Here is a 21,421-nt window from a genome sequence, read left to right as displayed (position 1 = left end):
TTTTTAAATTTAGCACACATTAAAATAGTATGAAACCTGTCCAAGTATTAAATATAATATAATAACAAAAAGGGCAACAACTTATAAAAAAAACTCTATTCCTATTTTTAACTTATAACGAAGTACTACCTTGACAACCGACGGATAAAATAAAGTAAATTACTTATTTATTTATATATTATAATTAAATCCTATTAAAATATGACATTACCTGCCCATTGCCCTGTTTTCGTAAAATCAATATTTAAATGCAAGATCGGCGCAATAATTTCTTGGTATATAAATATCACTATAAATCTTGTTATTTTAAAAATTAATACACAATAGAAGAAGTTTGTTACAAATTCCATGTTGTTCGTTACTCGATTAACTCAAACTTATTACTAAAACTTAGTTGATTTAAATTTCTTCAATTATAAATATTTAATAATGTATACTGTTGCACTGGTTATAATGCAAATGTATAAGTTATTTTATGTTGTGTGGAAATAAAAAAAAAGATATTGTACATTGTGCACATATACATTTATGTGAACAATATGTATATATATGAAGGTATGTATGAAGCTAATTACTATATATATATTATTATTTTCAGCGTAGGCGACCTCCGAAATATCATGAGAAAAATAATTTCAGAAAATTGTATCATGGCATTATTGTATTTTTTTTTTTTTTTTTTTTTTTTTTTTTAATACAGAACCAAATTATTGTTTTTTAAAGCCATATAAACTTGAACCAGTTTTTTTCAACTCGTAGGTTCGCAACTCACCTTCTCCATTCTTCGCGGTCACTCGCTATTTCTTTTGATGCCCTATAGCTTCCAACTACTGTATCTTTCCTGATTTATCCAATAAATGTATTGCAAGTCCGTCCAGGTGGTCTTTTTCCTTCGATCATGCCCTCTAGTATTGCGCTTTGCAGTTCTTCTAGATGTCTTAACGTGTGTCCCACCATTTTTTCTTCCTAATCGAGTCTATTCATAAACGCTCCTCGCCGACCATTTCCTGTACAGCTCGGTTACTTTTTTGTTTCGTCCAGCTTATTTTTTGCATGCGTCTCCAGCACCACATCTCGAATGATTGTAATGATTTTATTTAAATTGCATTTATAGTCCATGTTTCACAGCCGCTATACTCAAAACATATGTTTTAATGGGTCCTTTCCTAATGTTAAGGTTCAATTTATTGGTCGTGTTTAATTTGGATTTTTTCCTGAACGCTGATTTTGCCATTCCTATGCGTCTTTTGTTTTCTCTTGTGCCCTTCGGCTCCTTCCCATCGGCTATAATAATAATAACCTAAGTATGGGAATTCGCTTACCTGGTAAAGTTTATGGTTATCTAAATATATATCAGCAATTGTATTTCGGGGTTTTACACATCAGTATCTTTGTCTTTTTTTCATTGATTTTCATTTTAAAGGTTCTAGGCGTCTCTGTTATTTCTTTGATAGCTTTATTATTACTATATCGTCAACAAAACGTATCATAAAGGTAGTTTCGCCTCCGATTTTAATTCCAATTTGTTGTCTTACTAATTTTGTCTTCACTGTTTTAATTATTTTTTCCATGTAACATTTGAATAATGGCGGTGATAGAGTGCATCCTTGACTCACTCCTTTTTTTATCTTTGCATTACATTTCAGCTGTCCGACGTTTGTACAAGGAGGGCAGTATTTGCAGGTCTTTTTGTTCGACTCCTACTTCTTGCAGTGTATGAAACAATATATTCCATTTAACATGATCAAACGCCTTTTCTAAATCTAGGAACGCCGTGTTTGTGAAAGGGGAAATGGTTTAGGATATTTTTTTGGTTTGTTATTTTAAGTTGAAAAATTTGTGAATTTTTTCGGGTGTTTTTCACGATTTTGACGGGGGTGGGGTGACTTTTTAAAATTTTTTGCCTAATAAAGTACCTTTCAGGTATGATTTTATTAATATACTTTTTTTCAATTCAACATTACCTACCTCTATTCCTGTTACATTATCTTCCTCTAATGGGTTAGGACGTTAGGTTATTCATCATAAATATTGACTGTTATTGAATATTATAATCACTACATATACATGTGGTCTACGATCAACGCTCGTCTTTCATAAAATAACTAAATAATAAAAATAAAATGATCATAAGTATAATTCATCATTGACTTATCACGTTCCTTATCCTCGTTTTAAAATTCAACTGTAATCACAAAATGTGCCATAACATTTAGACCTCAATAAAACTTGAAAACCAATTCCAATCATTTAGGATTTTAAAATAAGAATGCCTCAATAACGTTCGTTATTCTCACCGCCAAGGGCTTAGGGGCAAATCTGAAAACGTAGAATTTTAGAATGATAAATTAATTGATTTTTTGACACAGTATATTTTTTTGCTTACTGGACATATTTATTCGATTGGTCTCTCTATATATCATAAAAATACTAGCTATTTAATATAAATTAAAAAAAATCACACCTTTGCACACTTGAAATCGAGCAAAATAAAACACCAATTTGACACTTTTCCAATTTTCAATATTGACCTGAAAAAAATGATTTTGTTGTGTTGTGGAAAAATTATAATAAAAAAAAAATTAATTCTGTAGAATATTAAAAAATATATGCTATTTTTCTACTAAAAAAACTGGGTGGGTAACGGGTGAAAACATTAGAATGTAGGCCTGATCTTCTAAAAGACAAATAAATAGACATAATAGAAGTGGGTTCCTGTTTATTAAAATGGCATATGTTGTTGGGCTGAATACAAAAAATGTTATGTCACTGTTTTGCGAAACGCTTTCACCTTCAGTTTGAGATGAGAGATTTTAGTATTATTCTCTTAAATCAAAACACATGTAAAAGAACTAAATTTTTCATTAAAAATGATCATAACTAGTTAAAAAAACAAATTTAAATAAATAACCACCAAGCTACAATAACGCTTTCACTTTCAGTTTGATATCAGATATGAGAGTTAAGTGATAAGAGATAAATCTCTGAGGACATAAGGGATTGGAGATAAATGATATGAGATATTATATCTATGATTATGTATTTGGTCGTGGAACGAAAAAAAGAAGTAAGTTTTTTATCAAAATAACTATTATAGGTGTAGTCCCAAATTCAGGTGTAATACACCCAAAACGTTTTAGTTTTAAATCGGCTGGTAAGACGATAGAAAGAGGTAGAAAAGAATTTTTAAGATTTTTATTGTCATAAGACATATTAGCATATAAGTAGCATCCGAAATATCATTGGTAAGTTGTTCATTGAGTTTCGACTGTCATAAGGTAATGGCATGCATTATGTCATTATTCGAAAATTTCACCAAAGAAGAAACCAGTGAAGGATTGGGTTAAATGGCCTAAAGTAAACGACTTAGAAGGCTTGTCGTTTTTCCGTTTTGAAATGTTTAGTGCAGCGAAATGTTTAGAATCTTTATATTTTTCAATATACACAGAGACCATTGTCTAATGGAAGTATTCAAATAAATTTTACACTAAGATACCCGAAGTTAAAGATTCAATTACTTGTTACTATATTTAATACACCCCCAAACAGCCATACCACAATATTTAACAATGTAAGAACATTACAACTCACAAACTATACTCTCATATGCTACATTCACATTTGTTATACATATTTCAAAAAAGTTACATAGTTTTCACATTTATATTAGATCTAAACTAAATAAATTAACCGTACACGACATAACTTACACCACTTAGTATTGGTCTATGACTTTAGAAAAAAAAAATGTATTTCAACCAGAACATTTGAATTTAAACACCCAATATCATAGGTATATTTATAATAATTAAATATAAAAGGTTTATTAAAAAATTAAACGTAATATTATGCAGTAAAAAATATTAAATAATAGCTTATAGTATATATATTACAACATTAATAATATGCATAATTTATATTTTAACTAAATTACGATTTTCACGTGGATTATGAACGTATATATATAAAAATACCTATTCAAAACTTAATATTATTTCTTTGTTCTGAATACTAGTAGAAATTCGTATGACATTAGATTATACATTTTAGAATAATTATAAACCGAGCCAGTCATTATGTATAATAGATATTGCTATTGCCAGCTGCATTAGTAGTTACCTAACGTTTTAGTTTGCATTGCTAATGAAGTCATTTATATTATAATATGTTTGATATAAAATAAGTAAAAAATTACATACAAGAACATTTTACTAAATATTGTATGCTAAAAAATTAGTTTTTTCAGTGATTAAGGTGTAATGACCTAATTGAATTACAAAATAAAGAATATCGGGTAAGACGAATAGGTACTACAATTATTTTGACCACATAATTATCTTTACAATGATTTGTATCTATACACGGAGTTATGCTTCGACCTACTAGACCCTAACCCAATTGTTCTGGCTTTATTTTATATAATGCAAAATAGTGAATAATTAAAAATTATTGTTTTCAGTAAAACAGTATAATACAGTTGTTGAATAGTCAGTCGTAGCTACCAGTATTGATATTTAACACATTTAATACCTATTCGAAATTTAGTATTTTTTATTTGTTCTGAACTTAATAATGCAATTCAATGAAATGGTTTCGTCTAGGCAGGTAAGAAAACGTATTAACTAAATATTAAAATTACTACGACTAGGGGCTTAAGTGAAAATAATCCACGTTCATTTTTATTGTTAAATAATACACTATAATAATTACACTATCTTTTTCGGATCACCCTATATTGACAATTATTCAATATCTTAAATTCAAATGTTTCTAATAAAATTCGTAAAAAAAAATCTGTTTTTCTTTTTTTTATCTCTTAAACTGTTTATCACTGCACTGTCTTTATAATAGAAATAAGAATCATTCGAAAAAACCAACTTATCATAGAGATTTACAATAAAGAAAAAAACAATATTTAGTTATTGATATATATTAACATTTTAGTTTCAGTTCAGGGCTGAGTAGGTATGGTTTTTACATTGATGTTTTTAATTATTTTTTCAAATTTGTGTCTGCACCCATTTAGGTATCACCTAAATCGCTTAACTTGTATAGTGTTACAATAATAATCGTCATTATCCTAGCCTAACCTAACCCAAAACGTATCTACCTTATTACTCATTTTTTTATGATCATTAAATCATTTTTAGATATGTATATATTATTTCCCAATCGTTCACTAAAAATGTTCCATTCGCTAACCGAAGAGTTCATAAAATACATATCGTTACCATTAAATAAAAAAAAAAACAAATTATACGATTACCAACCCATTTTTTTTTTTAAAGTGAAGTATACAATTATTTATACTTCATACGTTTCGCATCGAAGCGTTTGTTTAAAATTATTTTAATTAAAAATGCAGTTGTAATAATTTCAGAAGAAGCGTGACCTCGTTTCCACTATGTCTCAACCACAATGTGCCAGTCTTTTATTTTGCAAATTAACAGTTTACTTTAATGTATTATTTAGTCTTAAAAAGGTTCTTGCCAATAATTACCAAACGGTAGGCCGAAACTTAAAAGCCTAAAACATTTATTGGGTTTTAAAAAGCCAGTTTATGATTGTTCTTCATTGTATATATGGCTGAACAAATGTAAGACTAGTATTTCTAAAGGTTGCTTCCACATTGTAGGTAATGCCAATATTCGCTTTATCTTGTTTACTGTAGTAGACTGCATTGTGTTTCAGCGTGAAAGGTAAGTAATAAGTGATTGGACACTTGGGAGACCCCAAATAAGCCCCCCCCCCCCGATTATATTTTTTCAACAATTGAAAGTTTTGACAGTTAAGTAAAAAACTATCGAGATAACATTACACTGTTATTATTATAGCATTAAGAATAATTTGAAAAAAACAACTAAGCACAGAGATATAAAATATAGAATACACAATTATTATTAGCTATTGTGTATTTTGTAAAATTGTAAAATAAAATACTATTAGTTAACCATTTTAGCTTTAATGCAAGGCTGGGAAGGTATTATATCTAAAAATTGGAATAATCTTACCAAATGGTAGCCTAAAATTTAAAAGACTAAAGCACGTATTGGGTTTTAATGGCATACGACTATTAGGTATAATATCTGTTAAAAAATATTACCCACCGATAGGTAAGTCTATTATTGTTTGAGTATTATTTTACTGATAATTATTGTAGATAGAAACTTAAAATTTGGCAAATGGATTATGACCGACTTAGGTCATAATTACCAAATATTCTTTAAAGCAATTGGTCATATTTGAAATGTAATTTATTTACAAGACAATATGCCCTTATTTTTGAAAACCATTTCAAGTTTATCAACACGAAATGACCTTGGCAAGCATGATTTCGGTGCACGTTAAGACTTAATACAATTATTTTGAGTATTAATAAAAGTCGATGAAGTGCTATTACAATACTTACGAATATATTTAGCGGTATGTTCAAGTTTTGATTCGGTTCTACTTATTAACACTATAGCCATGCCCATTTTGGCTAACTAAAAATGCATGGATCGATAAATCACAGAAATAGTTTACATATTGCTATGTGTTATTATTGTTTCATAATTAAATAATCAAATAGAATATACAAATATTATAAACGGTATCGTACTTGTTCAGCGTAAGCTTTTCCAATTCCATCGGTAGAACCGGTCACAACTAGACATAGAAATATATTATAAACTTAAAATAATTAACAAATTTTTAATTGATTAGCTCCGCAACACAAAAAAACAACGAACAGGAAATATTACTTAATATTTATATAAATTAGAGCAATTTAATCGAATGAAAATTATTTCCTGAAACGATATTGTCCGCGAATGGCATCACAATGTACATATTCATTTTGTACCTCAAAACTTAATAAATATAATAAAAAATAATTGTAAATAAAAAACATGTATTATTTAGCAAGAATAAAAAGTAATGTTAGTAATGTTAGCTTTTTGTCTTTACTGTACAACTCGAAATACTGGAGATGTTCCCTTTTCCAAATCATCCGGTAGTTTGTATTATTTCACCTTTGGTGCTAAAAGTTGGAACTTTCAAACTATTTTACGTTAAACAGATTTATAATTGATTATATTTCGCTATAGCTACAAAAACTACAATAATCAGCATTTGTGGATTTGTTCATCTAAGGTATTATAAATGCGTTCCATTTAGCTAGTTACCTGCCCATTTTCCAGTTGATCTGAAGTCTATATGTGTGTTTAGAAATGGCGCAATAGCATTATAATAAATTAGACGAATCAAAGCCGATGTAAACTTGAGAACGAATATGGTTAGCAAAAAAAGACTTAATTTTTCTAATGAAGTGTATTCGCTTAACAGCTTAAACATTTTGAACACAATTAATGATTTTAAAAAAATAGTATTATAAGAAACCGATTGACGATAGTTTAATATTTGGCACAACGTTGTTGAGTACTTCTCTTATAAGTATACTTAGCAAAGATGATTAGGAAAACAATAAAACGATGTTTTATTTTCATACGCTTGTATGATTAGGTACACATAAAACATAATTTGCATGGATAATTTGTTAATGTATCTATATATTTATTTAAAATAACTATGCAATACATTTATTGTTTAATTTTTTGCCATCAAAATTTCTATATTCAATATAATATATCCTTTCATATACTATACTAAATGGTATTTTAATACCTGGCTTTTTATCTATGATATTTCTCGTTTATATTTACACCAATTTCACATTACTCAAACAAAAATAAGGCAAAGTACAACGTTTTACAACAAGGTTACTAAATATTTTTTTCTAAAATTGTCGACTTGACTATAAAACTCTATTCTGCTAAAATCTCAGATGGAATTTCGGGAAAGGAAGGAGAAGAACTGAAGACGCCCTTGCACAAATATCTATGGATATTTAACCTAAACAAACAAAAACAAAACACTAGGGGCCGGCTTTGACCTCAGTAAAGTTATGGACAGCATTTCTCATAAAACTCTAGTAAATATTCTTAAATCAATTGGCATAGTCAGAAAAAAGCTTCCCTGATCTCAAAATGATCAAGAAAACAATCAAGTCAGAATCTACAATCACCTTTGCAGTTCCCCAATAGAAAGTTTTAGTACCCATTTTATATTTAAGATATGTAACTCCATTAGGTAATTTAAATCTATATGGAAACAATTTTCTTACGTAGACGATATAGTCATACTTAAATCTGGAGCCAGTTGGCAAGACATTTATAAAAAGAAGTGAAATTGTTTAAACATGATTGAAGAATGAACTATACCAAATATAATTTCATAGCCTTTACTCATTGAGGTATAATATAATTATAATGATTCTAAACAAATCTAAATCATACCCTTCTCTAAGACTTTTTAAAGTTTTCTCTACAAAACCACTATTTTATAGAATTTTTCTATATTTCACGTATAAAGTCGATTGAATACAAATTAAATCAATAATAATATAAGACAAACAAATAACTTAGAAATTTCAACTATTCGAAGTCTAGCCGAAATTTTTCACAAGTAGATCTAAACCTATTAAATAAAGTCCCAATTCATATAATAGCTACAAAACTTATATTAAATAGATTAAAATATGGTTAAACTATAAAATAAACAACTTATAGTTCAAATAGTGTATGTGCTGTGAATCTAATTTACCTGATTTATATTTATTATTACCACGATTATCTACTTAATAACCGTGATTATTACTAACTACTTATTGCTATTTTAATTTTATTTTTTTCTATTATTATAGATTGTCTAAATTATTTATCTACATATTTTTAATCCAATTATTTATATTAGTTCTCCAATTTCACCAATAAGAGGTTGTCCGCAGTAGTGAGTTATGCCATTAATTTTTTTATTTTTTTTCCTAATAACAATGAATGATTATCATAGTTTATTCTATGATGTTCAATCAATTATTATTGTTATATTATTAATTTGTAAATAACCAAAACTTCATTATTAACTTGTAAGCACACCTAAGTGTTTTTATTCAGTACACACTAAAAAATATTTATGGGCTTTTCTTGGATAAATAATCAATAATTAGTAAATACATATTATTGCATTAATTTCGTACATTGTTATTTATAAAAATGATTAACAACACATTTTATGTACTTGATCTTTTTACGATTCAACTTCGACTATGCACGACTGGGAAAACAGAAATATTTCAAAACCAGTAGGTTTGCTTTTAGTACACTTGTTAGTTTTTTCACATTGCCAAAATTATAGTATAAAACCAGTATAAACAAATTAATATTTATTACGTTAGTAAAATAATACTTTATAAACAACTATTTTGGTTTTCCTGATGACTTGACCTCCAATTGTTTAATAAGCCTAAAAATGAAAAAATATTTTAGTTAAAAACAGCAGTTAATGAACTAGTATGCCATACTCTTCGACTTCGTTCTTAGCATCATCCGCTGGCTTAGTCAATACTTTTTTCAATGCCCCAATCATATAGTCTTTGTTCAGAGAATCTGAAATCGGCAACAATTCATTTTAATGTTTAGTTTACAACTCATTATGCAACTACTTCTAGATGTTCCTTAATCTTAAGTAAAAAAAAAAAGTGGTTTACTTTTCGAATCTTTCTTGTCATTTGGGCAATCGTCGGCCATTGATTTCCTTTTGCCTAAAGAATTTAACGTCGTCAAATACTTTATCTCGCCCGTTTCTGGGTCCAGTGGCAATTTCAGACCTTCCAATTTACTTATTATGTCTTTTTCATTGTAAGATGTTATTTTGCTCGACTCATCAGCGTCTTGTTGTGCGTTAAGTGTAAAAAAAATATTATTTTAGTTGGTTTTTTTAGCTTGACTAAGAAAATCGGCTATTTAACAAGGCCAATAATTAGACTCTTGAAAAGACATTGTTTCCATTCGGCTGTAGTTTATGTATTTATTGTAAGTACACTACATTAAAGAAATAAGCTTACTACTTACTGGCAGCATCAGTTTCTGATTTTTCATTTTGCGCTTTTTCTTCTTCGGTTTTTTTTCTCTCGTTATTTTCGGCAAGTTTCTGGCCTACTTTTGCATACAGTGATATTAATCGATCTTCGAGCTCATTTACAATTTTTTCTATACTCTCTGGGTACCCATAGTCAATTTTCATACATTTCATGAACTCCAAAGCCCACTGAAGTTGATTTATACCTGCGTGAAAACCTACGATTGTAAATGTGCAAAAAATTATCAATACAGAGGTGTACCTATTTGTATTTTCGACCCTTTGCCATACACTGACCAAAGTACAGTTATCAGGTTGTCCCATAAAGTAGCAAAAGGCTGTTGGAGCGCATAAGTTGGGCCAGTAGCTTTTGGTTGGACGCGAAAATGATACAAAACCAGAACAAACGCTGATTCTTTATTTCTATAACAAAAACATATTGTTCATTTGCATTACATGGACTCTGCTTTGTTCATAAATACTTAACTGATCGCCCGCCGTTGCCATTTTCCCAGTGAATTTTGAATAATTTAAACGGCCAAAGGAAATTTAGCAATACTTGTTTAAAAAAAACTACACAACTATTAGCTATTTCTAGCCAGTCATTATAAATTAGGTACACCTTTATAAAGAAATTTGAGTAAAACATTTCAAAAAACAGTCCGTAACTTAAATATGTTTTAGTTTTAATCGTATTTTAAATGTATATTTTAGATTTTTTTTATGAAATATGATTTTTTATTACTACTATACCATAAGGTATCAACTTATACAAGCTTTGTCGGTATCAAAAAAACCGTTAGATGTTTGCATCGTGGATAACATACCTTGAGGCTTTCATAACAATTATTATGTCTTACTGGCTTACAATTTTTTATTCCAAAGTCCACTTTGTAACATTTAAAATGCATGAAATAATTAATTTATCACATTTTTTACTCTTAAAAAGTTATAAAATAAAATAAACATTTTTGGATGTAACATTATTTAGTTTTTACAAAATTACAATAAAATTGTATTGTAAAATTATTGTAATATATAAAATATTTTTTTATTATGTAACTAATAATCAAACGGTGCCGTCATTATCAGAATATTGCACCAAAGAATATACTGAAGAGGATTTGGGTAAACGACATAACGTAATAGACAAAAAAGGCGTGTCTCCTTTCCGGTTTGAAATGTTTGGTGCAGCATAAGTCATAACTCCGTGCAGTTTGCAGATGCAACCGAAAACATAGCAAGATTAGTAGTTGTTCCTTAAAGTTTTAAAGGTGCAACCAAAACAGCAACGGAGTAGAAGAAGTCGTGGAAAAAACAAAGGTAGTGATGAGAATAGAACTTGTAACGTCAGAGGTAATGTGATATGAGATATGCATGAAATAAAATATTAACAAGAAAATTAAAGGCAGCAATTTATAGTGGTGTTAAGCCATAACAGGATTGGAGGGGTCTCACGGGAATCTTAATATTTTTAAATTAAAACCCCTTCTCCACTTCAACTCTTATTTAAATTTTCATCGCACAGAGAGAATTTGTAACGAAACTATTCACACCTATTTAACACTTAATTACATAATGCAGAACAGATAAAATATAGTGGTTGATATTGAAAGGGTTACAATTTTTTGTTACTACATTTAAAGTTTTTCACAGAACATAAAAAAAATATAATAATACTTAAGAACGTTAAAAACTATCATATGTTAATTATAACATTTTTTATGATACAAAGAAGTAACATTGTTTCTCAAATTTAAACTATGGCCCAACTAAATAAATTAACCCTGCACTGCATTTTTTTTTACCAGCTTAGATAATATAAACTACATTGTATGAGACAAAAATGTTAGTAAAAATAATTTTAAAAACATTTTTTGATCAGATATTATTAATTCAAGTATGAAATGTTATTACAAATTTATTGTAAAATATCATGCATTTTTATGATGATATAACTGTCAGTGAATGTATTTAATCGATTTTTAATTTTCCAAATTAACCATCAATTGCGTTTTGAGACTTTGCCCGTCGTGTACCATTAAATGAATAAACAAATGCATTTTTTTAACATATCATATAAATTATATATTTGGTTAGAAAACGCTTAATTTAAAACGAATTTAAAATATTTATAATTTTCACCACATCAGTTTGAACACGACATCTAAAAGTTTTCAAATTAAATTAACAATTAAATACCTTAGGTTAAACAAGAAAAACATTGTTGTTATTCTCGGAGGTTTAGTTAATTGCTTCTGTATTAAAACTCCTTCCAAAAACCATAGCAAACTTGTAACAATATTTAACAACTTATGGATAGTTACAACTAACAAACTGTATTCTTATATGCTACAAACACCATTTGTCTTTTACATTTATGTTACACCAAAACTAAATAAATTAACCTTACCCAACATAATTTTTAACCCCACATAGTATTAGACTAAAATTGTTGAAAAACAAAAAACTAATCAATCAGAAAATTTGAATTTAAATACACAACAATGACATTGGCCATATTATTATTTTATTATTAGAAAAAATTGTTTAGCACTGGTTAGGTATTTTTGATTAAATTCTCTGAAGTCAATTATGTCTCTTTTAAATACTTCTTACGTTCTCTGAGTAAAATACACATAAATATTTTAGTTAGTAGTGGAGGACATATACTTTCAACCAACTGACTTATTTTCACCTAAAACAATTTTAATTATAAATTAATATTAAAATATGTTATAATGTGATATAATTTTTAAATAAAATAAAAATGGATTCTAATTATTTTAGGTTTGAATCAATATTTTGAGCGCCCAGGAGTTTATGTTTTTAAAATCAACCTATGTACGCATATATTGCATGTATGTGCAAAAAGCTAAAGAAGTCCCTATTACACGATAAGATGTACATGAGAGCATTTATCATGTACATTATAAATACAAAAAAAAAATCGTTTGATTTAATTGAATAATACGTATTTAAAAATTATAAAAAATAAAATAAATCTTTTTTTTTCACTACAAATAAAACTACTTGCATAAAAACAATAACTTTTTTTCATCTTTTTCAACTAATAATACATATTGAAACTATGTTTCTTTTTTTCAAAAAAATATTGTTTCATATTTCCATTATTTTATTTGTAGTTATATTTAGATTTTAACTACACATCATTAAAAAAAACAAAAATATGTATGATCATTTTTTTAATTTAAATTCTTTTGAAATTTAAGTAGTAGCTCAACAATTTTCCATGCCAATCAGTAAAACATAGATATTCATGAACTTCCATACCGGTCTTTAATTTTCACTTTATAATTAATGGTTTACATTTTTTGCACCCATTCGATTAAAGTCCAAATAAGATGATCTGGCCAAAGAAATGTTTAAATATTCGAGCTACATTACTTATTGTTTTTATTCATTACATTATAATTTATATTATACGTACCATAAACCAGTGTGGAGGATATCCTGTAGTGATACTTTTAATTCCGGTAGTCTGTAGCGCATAATTGACATAAGTTTCAGGACTAGTAACCAAGAAAGGAATTTTCATGAATTTGACGAATTTGGTTTTAACCAAACATGGTGTAACACACTGGACAGTTATACCATCTTTGTTGTACTCCGAAGCCAAGTCCTTGCTGAACTTATAAACGAATACCTTTGGTGTAAACATATAAATTTTATTTTAAAAATAACATTTCAAGTATGGGTTATGGTTTATATTGCCTAGAAATATTTTAATAAGTAATTTAGTCTTACTTTCGAAGCTCCGTAAACCGTGAGTAACGGAGTCGATGTAACTGATGATGCTGATGACACGTTTATGATGACACCCCGACAGCGCTTGACCATGCCAGGCAAGACTGTCTTACACATGTTTACCACCGATACGATATTGCATTTTATGATATTGTCGTACAATGGATTTTTTTTGTCAATTTCTAAGAAAAAAATGGGAAATTCATTCATCATTCCAACGTTATTAACCAACACGCCAACATCCAAGTCGCGTAGTTCTTTTTCAATACGATCATATATATCAGAAATATTGTCTGTGAAATCGGCTTCGATGATTTTTGTGTTCACGCTGTATTTATTTCCTGAAATTCAAGCATTTTATTAATCAAATATTAGTAACGGCGAAAAAACAAATAAATTCGGTTGTCTATCATAAAATTAAATAGAGCAATTAAATCTTCGCCTTACAATCTCAACTACATTTGGTTGGCCACCCTAGTTTTACTCCTCCATAGATCTCGATATTTTACCTCATGATCAATCACCCCATGTGTTCAAATATTACTCAGTTCCGTCCATCCATCTTTTCTTCGGTCTTTCTTTTTTTCCCTCTACATTTTCATCTACATAACACCTTTCGCTGCCTCTGCTACATCTCTTCCCATAACATAACCAACCATCTCAATCTATTCTCTCTCATTTTACCCACAATTTTTGCAACTCTTAGACTCCCTCTTATGTATTCATTTCTGATTTTATCCTTTCTAGGCACTCCACTCATCCATCTTAACACTCTCATCTCCACTGTACTCATTCTCTGTTCAGTTTTCTTGTCTACTGCCCAACATTCCGACCAAGATAACATTGATGGACCGCCCTATGAAATTTACCTTTTAATCTTATAGACATCCTCCTGTCACACAAAATTAACTAGATCACATTAGATCGTGTACCGTATAACTATAGATTATAAATAGTTCTTGATTGTCATACTGGACTATTGAATCTCCATAAGTGGTTCAATAAATAATCTTTCTTTTGACAATAGTAAATAATTATAACTTAATAAACCGCCAAATAATACAAACTACAACTTAGACATGTTATCAAGCTTGTACAAGGTATTTTGACACATTTGTGTTATGTTGTCTTAATACTATACATTTAATTAAATATTCCCATCCGTCTTGGTTGTAATTATACTTACTTATATCACTGGCCGTGCTCTCTAATTTGGATCTAGTTCTGCTAATAAGTACGACATCCATACCCTTACTGGCCAACTACAAAGTATGAGTGAAAATATTATAAATTTTTTTATGTTTATTTAATACTTGTTTCTTAAAATACTAAAAAAATGTCAGTACGTGTATCTTATGAGTTGCTTTCAAAATAGTAAATTATTATTATAATTGATTTTTAACAAATTTAGCTGTTCGCATACCTGTTCTGCGTATTGTTTTCCAATTCCATCGGTAGAGCCCGTTATAACTATAACAAATAATGCATATTACTTGATTTTGATTTCACTGTGATAACTTTTTATTGTTTCTACTTTAATATACTAAATATCAACTAACTTAGTTCTATTTGGCTGACTTAATTATCTGTAGTTTGATTAAAGTTCATGAAGCATGATATTCTCTCCAAATGGAAAAAGTTAAACGAAGACTAAAATACAAATGTAGACAATTTAAATAATATGTAAAACATATTTTTAAATTTAGCACACATTAAAATAGTATGAAACCTGTCCAGTATTAAATATAATATAATAACAAAAAGGGCAACAACTTATGAAAAAAACTCTATTCCTATTTTTAACTTATAACGAAGTACTACCTTGACAACCGACGGATAAAAGAATGTAAATTCCTTATTTATTATTTATTATAATTAAGTACTTTTAAAATATGACATTACCTGCCCATTGCCCTGTTTTCGTGAAATCAATATTTAAATGCAAGATCGGCGCAATAATTTCTTGGTATATGAATATCACTATAAATCTTGTTATTATAAAAAATAATATACAATAGAAGAAGTTTGTTACAAATTCCATGTTGTTCGTTGCTTGATTGACTCAATATTACTAACACCTAGTTGGTTTAAATCGATTGAAATATAAATTTTATTTTAATGTATACTGCTGCACATAGCTTAAAATTTACTAATATAATTATACCTAGTGAAGAATAATTGCAAGGTTATAAAGGTTGTATAAGATACCTTTCTAACGTTATTATATTAAAATAATTGTTAGTGCAGATAATTATGCGAATTTATATGTTTTTTACTTTGTGTAGAATTTACAATAGTGGATTATAAGCCAACTAATTAAAAAAATGTAGTCATGTTGTGTCACTGAATTAGTAATTAAAAATTAGCTTTGTGAATTTTAAAACCGGTAATTCGGATTTTTCACTGCGCTAACTTTTTAACGTTTCTACTTTAATATACTACAGAGGTGTTATTGAGCCATTTAAAAAAAGTCTAAAAACAAAAAAAAACCTTTTCCCCTCCCAATGATGGAAACTTTTTCTGTATTCTCTGAATCACTAGAACTTACGGTTTGAAAATTTAGTCTGGATGTAGATATAGAGTTAGCCCTTCTCTATCATGTGTGTTTTTTTTGTTTTAAGCCACCTACCCTTTTGACTCTCATCACTTTACACTAAACACTATGAGTTGTAACATAAATTAAAATATTTCTATTTCCTTTAGTACATAAGTATAACTGAAGGTGAGCCATTTATCTTTTAAGAAAACAAAACAAATTTTTTAAAGAAAAAACAATCAAAATATTAAATTTTATCTAAAAAGACAGCAACCTTCTCAGTGAAAAGAGGATTCTCCGGTTTAATTTCGGCTATTTGAAATGATTATGAAGCTAAACTATTCTTGAGATCATCAAATTTATTGTCAGAGTAGTAGCAAAACGAATTTTTGTTATTAAGTATTTCATTTTGTTTTGACTGTATAATAAGGCAATGGCATGCATTATGTCTTTATAGGAAAATTTCACCTAAAAGGGTACCGATAAGGATTTGGATTAACGGCCTAATGTAATAGACTTTAAAGGTGTGTCTCCTTTCAGTTTTGAAATGTTTGGCGCAGTGTAACTCATAACACCTCGCAGTTTGCAGATGCAACCGAAAACATAGCGTAGATGTTAGTGGTTAAAAGGAGCAACTAAAACAGCAATGGAGTAGAAGATAAAATCGTGGCAAAAACAGAGGTAGTAATGATAATTGAACTTGTGACGTCAGAGATAGTTTAATAATCTGAGGAGTAACACCACCATAAAATAATTACATATTTTTTTTCTTTTAAAATAGGTTTTACAGACAATTCCAAACATTCGAACTTTATATCACACGGTTATTAAGCAATAAATCATTTCATAACACACCATTCTTCCGTCAACCAAGTACGCTGTGATTGGAGTCTGAATATTTAAAAATTAAAATCTCCACTTCTATCCTTTATATACTTACCAAACAGCGATAACGTCTAACGGAAGAATGCACATCTATTAGTCCAAAATAGTCATTGTGTATAATTGCTAAATGTTTATTATTCAAGTTTCCATCTTATGGAAAATTAAATTAAATTAAATGGTTTCGTTTCAACAGGTAAAATATTATTAATTCAACGCTATAAAAATATTAAATAGTAGGTTATTATTATACCAAAATTAATAAAATAAATAATAAATAAAGTGTAGGGTGGTTTACACAAAGCCGAATAATGCAATTTTAACCACATTATTGTCTTTACATTGATTTGTATCTATATATGCAGTAACCCCCTTATTATTACGACCTAATTATGCGGGCTTCATTTTATATAATGCAAAATATTGAATAATTAAAAAGTATTTTTTTTTTCGAAAAACGTGTAATGACCTTGTTAAGTATTCAACAAATTATATATACGTAAATGTATTACCTTTTGGAAATTTAATATAATTTAATTGTTCTTAATACCCGCCGGAGTGCGTATGACATGAGATTATAAATGTTAAAAATAATCAGAAATCAAAATAGTCATTGTGTATAAATGCTAAAAATTGATTGATCAACTTTTGAACTTCTAGTTTCCATCTTATGGAAAATTCAATTAAATGAAATGGTTTCGTTTCAGCAGGTAAAATATTATTAACTCAGCACTTCAGTTACTATGGCAAGGGATTTAAGTAAAAAAAATCCACATACATTTTTAAAATCATTTATATTGGTTAAATGATAACACTATACTTAATCTATCTTCGTCAGATCTCGCCAAATTGTCTTTTATTTTATATCTAAAATTTAAGAGTTTATATTAACATTCGTAAAACATGAAAAATTTCTGTTATTTTTCATTAAAAATGGCCATTCTGGAAAATGGTTTTCTGAAATCAAAATAACCCCTAAACTTTAAAATCGTACTTTCTACTTAAATTTAATTAAATGAAATGGTTTTGTTTTTTTAGGTAAAATATTATTAATTCAACGCTATAAAAATATTAAATAGTAGCTTAAAGTATATATATTAAAAATTATATTTTAATTAAAATATGAGTTTCCCATAGCTTATGAACGTAATTATTAGTTACAAGATGTTCTTTTGTAAAGTACTATTTATTTGTTCTAAATACTAGTAAGAGTGCGCATGAGATTATAAATTTTAGGATAATGAAAAACCTAGTTAGTCGTTCTGTATAGTTTCTAAAAGTTGGTTGTAGTATTAGTATTTCAAGTATTCATCCCATAGAAAATGCAATTAAACGAAATGGTTTCGTTTTGGCAGGTAAAACTAATTTTAATGTTCTTAGTAATTTACTAATAACGTAATAGTTAATCATTTTAGCTTCAATACTTAGTTGCAAAGGTATTGTTTTCAGATTAATGTTTTTATTTTTGTGTATGCTCCATGGTGTTTCTTAAGTTGCTTACTTAGGATAGTGTAAGATAAATTAATTATCATTTGGTTCCACACACCCTTTCTACATTTAATTACATATTTTCGCCTTACAAACTAGTTAAAGTTCTACTAGGCAATATTAATTGTCATTAACTTTACTTAAGCCTACCATTAGTAATTACTAAAAATAATTTTTATCATCATTAAATCATTTTCACTTTTGTATATAACATAAATATCACGTTTTTTTAAACAACATATTTTGATAACCATAAGACAATTATATCAAAATCCAATAAGTGTTTTAGTCATTTGGATTCAGGCCTGTTTTTTTGGTAAAAACATACTTACCAATTGCTTAATACTAAATAATATTGTATACAAGGAGGTCTCGTGTCTTCAGAAATTCATTATAACTCTAATCAATTAAATCAATTAATAAATAATTTAATTGACAATAAATGGGCTGTTAATCGGATAATTTTATATTTCTTCAAAAGAATGGTAAAGGTACGTATTTTATGAACTTTTCTACTTGGGATTAATGAATTAAAAATTTGAAGTGGTCGATTGGGAAATGGGAAATTTATAATGTATACATAATATGTAAAAATTATTTAATAATCAAAAAAATACTTTTTTGTAGTATAATTCATAGTCATAATTTGGAGAGGCTAGAGAATAAGATTAGGCTAATTAATGTACATAAAATCTTAAAACTTTGTCATATATACTAAGCCTTTTTTTTTTGCCAAAATGTATTATGGCCGTAATAGGTTATAACTTCCAAATATTTTAATGAACAATAAGTAATATTAATAATGTAGTTGATGATGAATTAGTCACTTTGCCTGGCTTTCAAAATCCATCTTCAACTTCGTCTATTCTTGGAATGAGTCATTATTGATTATTCATACACAAATGTATACATTTGATACTTTCATAAAGATGACCTATTTTTTTCTGCAATGTTATGAGTATATAATCTTTATAGAACTAGATTATATTTAACAAAAACAATAATTTATGGACTTAATATTTTCAGGAGTCACGCATTATAAATGGTACAAGCCTAAATAACATTATCGTTATACTTATAGCGGTAATATTGTTTTTGGTAGTTCTATACTATAAAATAGTAAACCGAAAAAAGACGTCATTGGCAAATCGAATACCCGGTCTAGATGGATTCTTTTTCTTGGGAATGTTACCAGTTTTACTTGGAGGACCTGAAAAACTATTGATGAATATTTTAAACATTACCAGAAAGTAATTACATATATATTAACGAATTTCTATTACATTGTATTACTATATTAACTATTTCATGTCTTAGCTCTGGCACATAACCGAAAAAAGTGTTACCAAAAATTAATAACGAAAAAAGTTTTTCAGCCGAGTCTGCAACCACGAAAGAGCATGTTCATGTCTCGTTAAATTACCAAATAAATTTAGATTAGTGATGGAATTATAGATAATGAAATAGTATATTAACATACTAGTATCTAAGATGGCTAGTAAACGTATCAAGTTTCTGGCTAATATTTTAGTGTTATCATAATAACTGGTTTTAAACAATTCATAGGAAATATGATGTCCTGTTTATTTATTGAATTTGTGTTCACTTATAAATTGATCTTTGTGATTACAAAATATCTATTATCTCTATTCTCTTAGGTATCACGTTTTAGTAAATCACTTTAAAAAAACATACATTTTATTAAAAAAAAATTACATATGTTTAATTTTTCCATTTACTTTTTTTTTCTGCTGTATTACTTGCAAATGTTTGGAGTGAGTTATTATAAAATTAAATTTTAAATACAATAACAATTCCTTTTAATTTCTAAAAAATAATATGATCAAGTATTTGAAGTTTTCCAGATTACGTACGTTTGTTTTTAGTGTTATAGTATTATAGTTGGTCTTGAAAAATTTTTAAGATTTAGTTCGTACTTTTATATACTTATAACAGTGTTTAAACGTTTGAAAAAAGTGAAAAATCTAGGTCGGTGATTGAACTCAATTGTTTATTTATGTTGTTAATCGTGAATAGAAAACCCGATTATTAATTTGATCCAATGCCATAAATTCAACGCAAAATTAAATTTCAAAACACAATTGACCACGTTCAATTCCCTAACAAATAAACAATGTGTACATATTAAAGCATTATGACTATTTTTTTAAATTTGGTTTTAGCGGCTCAAGACACAACAGCTTTTACAAATGCATGTGCAATATTTATGTTGGCTCACCATCAGGATATACAAAATAAAGTAAAATATAATTCGTATTTAGTTTAATAATTGTGATATAATTTTTAAAATAGAAGCGAGAACATAATCAATTATTGTAGCATGGTTTTGAACCAATATGAATACCTATTATTCAAATAAGGATTTCATCTGGATAATAATGTTATCTAATTGGTTATCATATTTTTTGGATTTTAGATACATCGGTGTTGGTTAACTAAAATAATATCTATAACTAATAACTAATTACAAATTGTTGGTGTTATCGCGTCTCAATATATTTTCTACAAATTGTTTAAGCTGTCTATATAAATCTTTTCCTTCGTTTTTAGACATAATTTATCCGTTCATTTAATAAATTCTTTATATCAATATCTTTATTTAGTATAAGTAGAGTTGTATAAGTGAATAGAAAGTAATACTCTCTGAAATATTCAAAATATCAAGGTACTTTTGTATGACTAATAATAATTATTATTATAAATTGTAAGGCATGTGATGTTACGTGTTAGATGACTATCTATATTTGTATAAGTACATTAGTAGATGAA

At 27.8% G+C, this 21,421-nt stretch overlaps 3 protein-coding genes and 1 long non-coding RNA gene across 14 annotated transcripts in view; 1 reads left to right on the top strand and 3 right to left on the bottom strand.

Moving 5' to 3' along the window:
* LOC126847961 (cytochrome P450 4c21-like) overlaps positions 1–21,421 on the top strand; it is a 127,158-nt gene that overhangs the window by 6,297 nt on the left and 99,440 nt on the right. The window contains exon 1 of one of the 6 annotated variants that reach the window (XM_050588416.1): positions 2,932–3,067. The exons of 4 other annotated variants lie outside the window; for them this stretch is intronic. Coding sequence is in view for 1 of the 2 variants with exons in the window: in XM_050588418.1 (XP_050444375.1) it covers positions 4,573–4,605 (33 nt within the window). In the remaining variant the exon portion in view is untranslated. Of the gene's footprint in view, positions 1–2,931; positions 3,068–4,529; positions 4,606–21,421 lie in introns of those variants that run through there. One more of the 6 variants, XM_050588418.1, reaches the window with a different exon arrangement.
* LOC126847982 (very-long-chain 3-oxoacyl-CoA reductase-B-like) overlaps positions 1–21,421 on the bottom strand; it is a 75,510-nt gene that overhangs the window by 12,264 nt on the left and 41,825 nt on the right. For 2 of the 5 annotated variants that reach the window (XM_050588462.1, XM_050588463.1), the window contains exons 2-4: positions 15,628–15,803; positions 15,149–15,195; positions 14,912–14,987 (exon numbers count right to left, since the gene is read on the bottom strand). In XM_050588462.1, coding sequence (XP_050444419.1) covers positions 14,912–14,987; positions 15,149–15,195; positions 15,628–15,766 — 262 coding nt within the window. In that variant the 5' untranslated portion in view covers positions 15,767–15,803. Of the gene's footprint in view, positions 1–14,911; positions 14,988–15,148; positions 15,196–15,627; positions 15,814–21,421 lie in introns of those variants that run through there. The other 3 variants (XM_050588464.1, XR_007687176.1, XM_050588466.1) reach the window with 3 other exon arrangements.
* LOC126847988 (uncharacterized) lies at positions 6,406–7,412 on the bottom strand. The gene is made up of 3 exons (XR_007687180.1): positions 7,167–7,412; positions 6,602–6,648; positions 6,406–6,485 (listed from the first exon to the last, which is right to left on the bottom strand). It is a non-coding gene; the product is annotated as an uncharacterized LOC126847988 (long non-coding RNA).
* LOC126847984 (uncharacterized) lies at positions 9,098–10,626 on the bottom strand. 2 transcript variants are annotated; one of them, XM_050588469.1, is made up of 6 exons: positions 10,445–10,626; positions 10,220–10,380; positions 9,951–10,163; positions 9,587–9,769; positions 9,401–9,485; positions 9,098–9,342 (listed from the first exon to the last, which is right to left on the bottom strand). In XM_050588469.1, exons 1-6 carry the CDS (start codon positions 10,462–10,464, stop codon positions 9,297–9,299), a joined length of 708 nt encoding a protein of 235 aa, XP_050444426.1. In that variant the 5' UTR covers positions 10,465–10,626; the 3' UTR covers positions 9,098–9,296. The 2 variants fall into 2 exon arrangements, with proteins under 2 accessions (XP_050444426.1, XP_050444427.1); XM_050588470.1 differs by lacking the exon at positions 9,587–9,769.

Source organism: Adelges cooleyi, unplaced genomic scaffold (assembly GCF_023614345.1).
Source record: "Adelges cooleyi isolate 19-005CV unplaced genomic scaffold, UGA_ACOO_1.1 ACOO_flye_CR_arks_rails_tigmint_CR_PRNA_14, whole genome shotgun sequence".
Classification (NCBI taxonomy): Eukaryota; Metazoa; Arthropoda; class Insecta; order Hemiptera; family Adelgidae; genus Adelges; species Adelges cooleyi.
The sequence above is the reverse complement of the archived record's forward strand: the minus strand, read 5'-3'. Positions and strand labels throughout refer to the sequence as shown.

What these genes read in the sequence shown, in the direction of transcription:
- LOC126847984 (XM_050588469.1), bottom strand. Translation starts at nt 10,464, where the DNA reads ATGGCAACGGCGGGCGATCA. An exon ending in AGGGTCGAAAATACAAATAG is followed by an intron (nt 10,164 to 10,219) that starts GTACACCTCTGT and finishes GTTTTCACGCAG; the next exon opens with GTATAAATCAACTTCAGTGG. An exon ending in ATCAGAAACTGATGCTGCCA is followed by an intron (nt 9,770 to 9,950) that starts GTAAGTAGTAAG and finishes ACGCACAACAAG; the next exon opens with ACGCTGATGAGTCGAGCAAA.